Genomic DNA, 3,789 nt, shown 5'->3' with positions numbered 1-3,789 from the left:
AACAAGCACTCAAGGCCAGTGATGGACAGTTTGCAGAAAATGTGAGCTGTTCCTCCTCTCCAACACCTGAAAGTCACTAGCACAGACATAGAGTTTGGGCTATCCTGTGGCTAAGACCAGCTTGCACCCTAATGTTGCAGAAACCTGTCAGCTTTCACTGAAAGCTCATGATGTTTCTCTTGGCACCCACACGTGAACTCATCGTTAATATTTATCCAGGTAACCAAGTAGCACAAGGGAGCTGAACGTATAGATTATGTATTTTGAGTCACCAGGGACAATGTAACTGATTGTCTTTTCTGCATGTGAACTCATTGGCTCCTCTTTGGCCTCCTCCAGATGACCTGTTTATTGAACACTCATCCTAATTTGCCTGCATAAAGCTCAGCTGGAGGTTAGATCATGCTAATGAAACAACCCCTGTGTTGCAGACTTGAGTAAAATACCAACAAAAAGGAGGCAACACGTCGACCAATTCCACGGGCGAAATATATCTGTTTTTATCTTTGCAAAATGTAACAACATGCGAGACAGTGATCCAAGGTAATCATACTGTTTCGGTTTGGTCTTTTTCAGTTTTTTAACTTCAAAAAATAAATCAAATAAATATCATTAGTTATGTCATACATCATATTCAGGCCAATGGCCAGTATGAGCATGAGTCTATACAGTCTATAATATTTTAACATTGAAAAAATACAGGAAAATACAAAAATAAAACATACCTTAGCGTTTGTAAGCAATCTGCGGAACAGGGGTCATACACATATGTAACCACTGCTGCCTGAAGCAAGACATAGAAAGCTTAATATACAGTTCCACCACAGGTAACACCCTAGTTAATCAAGGCTATTGAAATTTTAAAATAACATGCAACCTCAAGATCCTGAAAGTAATATAATTAGATGAAACAATTCAAATTTAACTCAGAGTTCAATGCTTCTGGATGGAGCGTTTTGAACATAAAAATAACTTGTGATTCTTTTTGTCTTAATAATTTTACATAATCACGTTTAGCGTTCCCCTTCCTCCTGTTAATCCACAATACGGTGTACAGCAAGTCCGAGTCTGAATGATTGTTAGCTTAAAAATGCTCAACCAGGGGTGCTTCCTGAACTGCATTCCTAATGCGGGATCGGTGTTCACTGATTCGTGTTCCCACAGACCGGATTGTTGACCCTATATAAAATAAATTACATGGGCATCTAATTAAATATACTACCTCTTTTGTTTGGCATGTACTGAAATGGTTGATAACAAACTTAAATTTGGTCTTTTCATTATGAAGTACCTTGGTTTGCAGGGCCAGAGGGCAAGCGGGACACCTGCCACATCTAAAATGTCCCACAGGACCCCCAGGGATACGGGTGCAAGATGGTCTGTTAATGTCAGTATGCACTAATAAGTTCTTAAGACAATTAGTCTGTTTAAGTCCTATCAAAGGAAAATCTGAGCAACCTGGCACATTCCAAAGGATGTGCCAGTGCTTCCGTATCAACTTAATGATTTTGTCAGTATAAGGTGAATACTCTAATGAAGCTGTAACTCTGCCAAAAGTCCCAGGTGGGGCAGGCCGGTGTAAAAGAGTGGAGCGTTGTTTAGCACTAGATTTAATTCTAGCCTTCTCAATCACGTCAGGTGGATAGCCTCTAGCCTGTAATGAGGTAGCTAAGGACTCAGCATTACTGGAAAAGTCCTCATGGCATGAGGAATTCCTCTTAAGCTGTAAGAATAACCCATAAGGTAAATTGTCTTTAAGACGTTTAGGGTGAAATGAGGAGTAGTGCAGAAGTGAATTACAGTCTGTAGGTTTTTTGTGGGGCCTCACCACTAATTGTTCATTATGTTTAAAGACCTCCACATCAAAAAAAAACACATAATATAGTACTGTGGTGTCCAGAAAAAGATAAAGAGGAATGCAATGAATTCAACCAATTAGTAAAGCTAATAAACTCATTCTCATTTTCAAACAGAAAAAAACAGGTCATCAATGAATCTGCAATAAAACAACATTGCCTTAGCAAAAGGATTGTTATTCAGAATATATGACTTTTCAAAGGCACCCATAAAGATATTGGCTACAGATGGCGCTATAGGAGACCCCATCGCTACCCCTTGAATCTGAAAATAAAATGTGTCCAAAAAAAACCGGAAATAATTTTTCTCAAACACAACATCCAGTAAGTCCAACAGAAAATCAGTGGGAGGATAGGGGTCAGGTCGTGCCCGCAATAAATTACTAATGATAGCTCGTGCCTCATCCAACGGTATACTTGTATATAATGAGGCAACATCCAAAGACGCAAGGACTGTGGATTCAGTGACCGCTCTATGTTCTATTAACCTAATGAAATGGGCGGTATCCTGAAGATAAGCAGGTGAGTCTTTGGCAAAAGACTCGGGGAAAAGAATCTAAATATTTAGCAGTGGGTTCCAATACTGACCCCGTACCTGAAACAATAGGTCTCCTGGGAGACCAAACCGAAACAGTATGATTACCTTGGATCACTGTCTCACATGTTGTTATATTTTGCAAAGATAAAAACAGATATATTTCACCCGTGGAATTGGTTGACGTGTTGCCTCCTTTTTGTTGGAGGTTAGATCATAGCTGGTCTTCATTGAGCATTATTTTCATTTGTTTGCTGGGCAGATATACAGCAACAAAAGTCCACCCTGACATAAGAACAACAACAACAACAACAACAACAACAACAACAGCAGCAGCAGCAGCAGCAACAACAACAACAACAACAACAACAACAACAACATATTATTTATACCCCGCCCATCCTGCTGGGTTTCCCCAGCCACTCTGGGCGGCTTCCAACAGGATATTAAAGCCATTTAGGGCTTTAAAGGTCAGCACCAACACTTTGAATTGTGCTCGGAAACGTACTGCCAATGCAGAATTCTGGATTAGTTGTAGTTTCCGGGTCACCTTCAAAGGTAGCCCTACGTAGAGCACATTGCAGTAGTCCAAGCGGGAGATAACTAGAGCATGCACCACTCTGGCAAGACAGTCCACGGGCAGGTAGGGTCTCAGCCTGCGTATAAGATGGAGCTGGTAGACAGCTGCCCTGGACACAGAATTGACCTGAGCCTCCATGGACAGCTGTGAGTCCAAAATGACTCCCAGGCTGCACATCTGGTCCTACAGAGGCACAGCTACCCCATTCAGGACCAGGGAGTCCTTCACACCAGCCCACCCCCTGTCTCCCAAGAACAGTACTTCTGTCTTGTCAGGATTCAACCCTACTTGTGGGTTCATTGTGCAACCCATTCATTCATCCCACACAATTCAATGCATTTCCTAACCACAAAATCTCATCTAAATAAAAATAAAAATCTAGTGGGCTTGTTGCACCGGTTGCCTTTGATCCACTTTAATTGCACAAACCTGAAGTTCCAGTATGTGCTTGAATCTTTCCCATGGAACACTGGCATTTTGGAGGCACCCTTTGAGGAACACTGAATCAAGGCTTCATACGTTAACATTAAATCCAAGTCTACTGCATCCTAAGCAAGTTTCAGGGGGCAAGCAAACCTGAGTTTTAGGCAGTACTGCAGCACTCCCAATGCTGTTTTGTTCCCATGAAAATCACCCCTGCTCAGAAATTCACCCGGGGTGGGTGGGTAGGGTGGGGGAGATCCCATTGGTGCCAAGGATTTCCACCCCACATGGGTAATTTCCACGCAGGATAGGATGTCAGCTTAGCAGAATTTAACATAGCTTACCCGTGGACTGCAGTCCCAATAGTAACTGGGCCCTCCCACTTAGTATTAGTT

General features: G+C 42.0%; 1 protein-coding gene across 1 annotated transcript; it reads right to left on the bottom strand.

Annotated features, from left to right (window-relative positions):
• Positions 1-1,084: 1,084 nt before the first annotated feature.
• Positions 1,085-3,447, bottom strand: LOC148685739 (uncharacterized). The gene is made up of 4 exons (XM_088669652.1): positions 3,401-3,447; positions 2,064-2,344; positions 1,634-1,866; positions 1,085-1,291 (listed from the first exon to the last, which is right to left on the bottom strand). Exons 1-4 carry the CDS (start codon positions 3,445-3,447, stop codon positions 1,085-1,087), a joined length of 768 nt encoding a protein of 255 aa, XP_088525778.1.
• Positions 3,448-3,789: the final 342 nt, after the last annotated feature.

The sequence above is a fragment of the Zootoca vivipara genome, chromosome 5 (assembly GCF_965207765.1).
Source record: "Zootoca vivipara chromosome 5, rZooViv2.hap1.1, whole genome shotgun sequence".
NCBI classification, from domain to species: Eukaryota; Metazoa; Chordata; class Lepidosauria; order Squamata; family Lacertidae; genus Zootoca; species Zootoca vivipara.
This window is presented reverse-complemented; position numbering and strand designations above follow the sequence as displayed.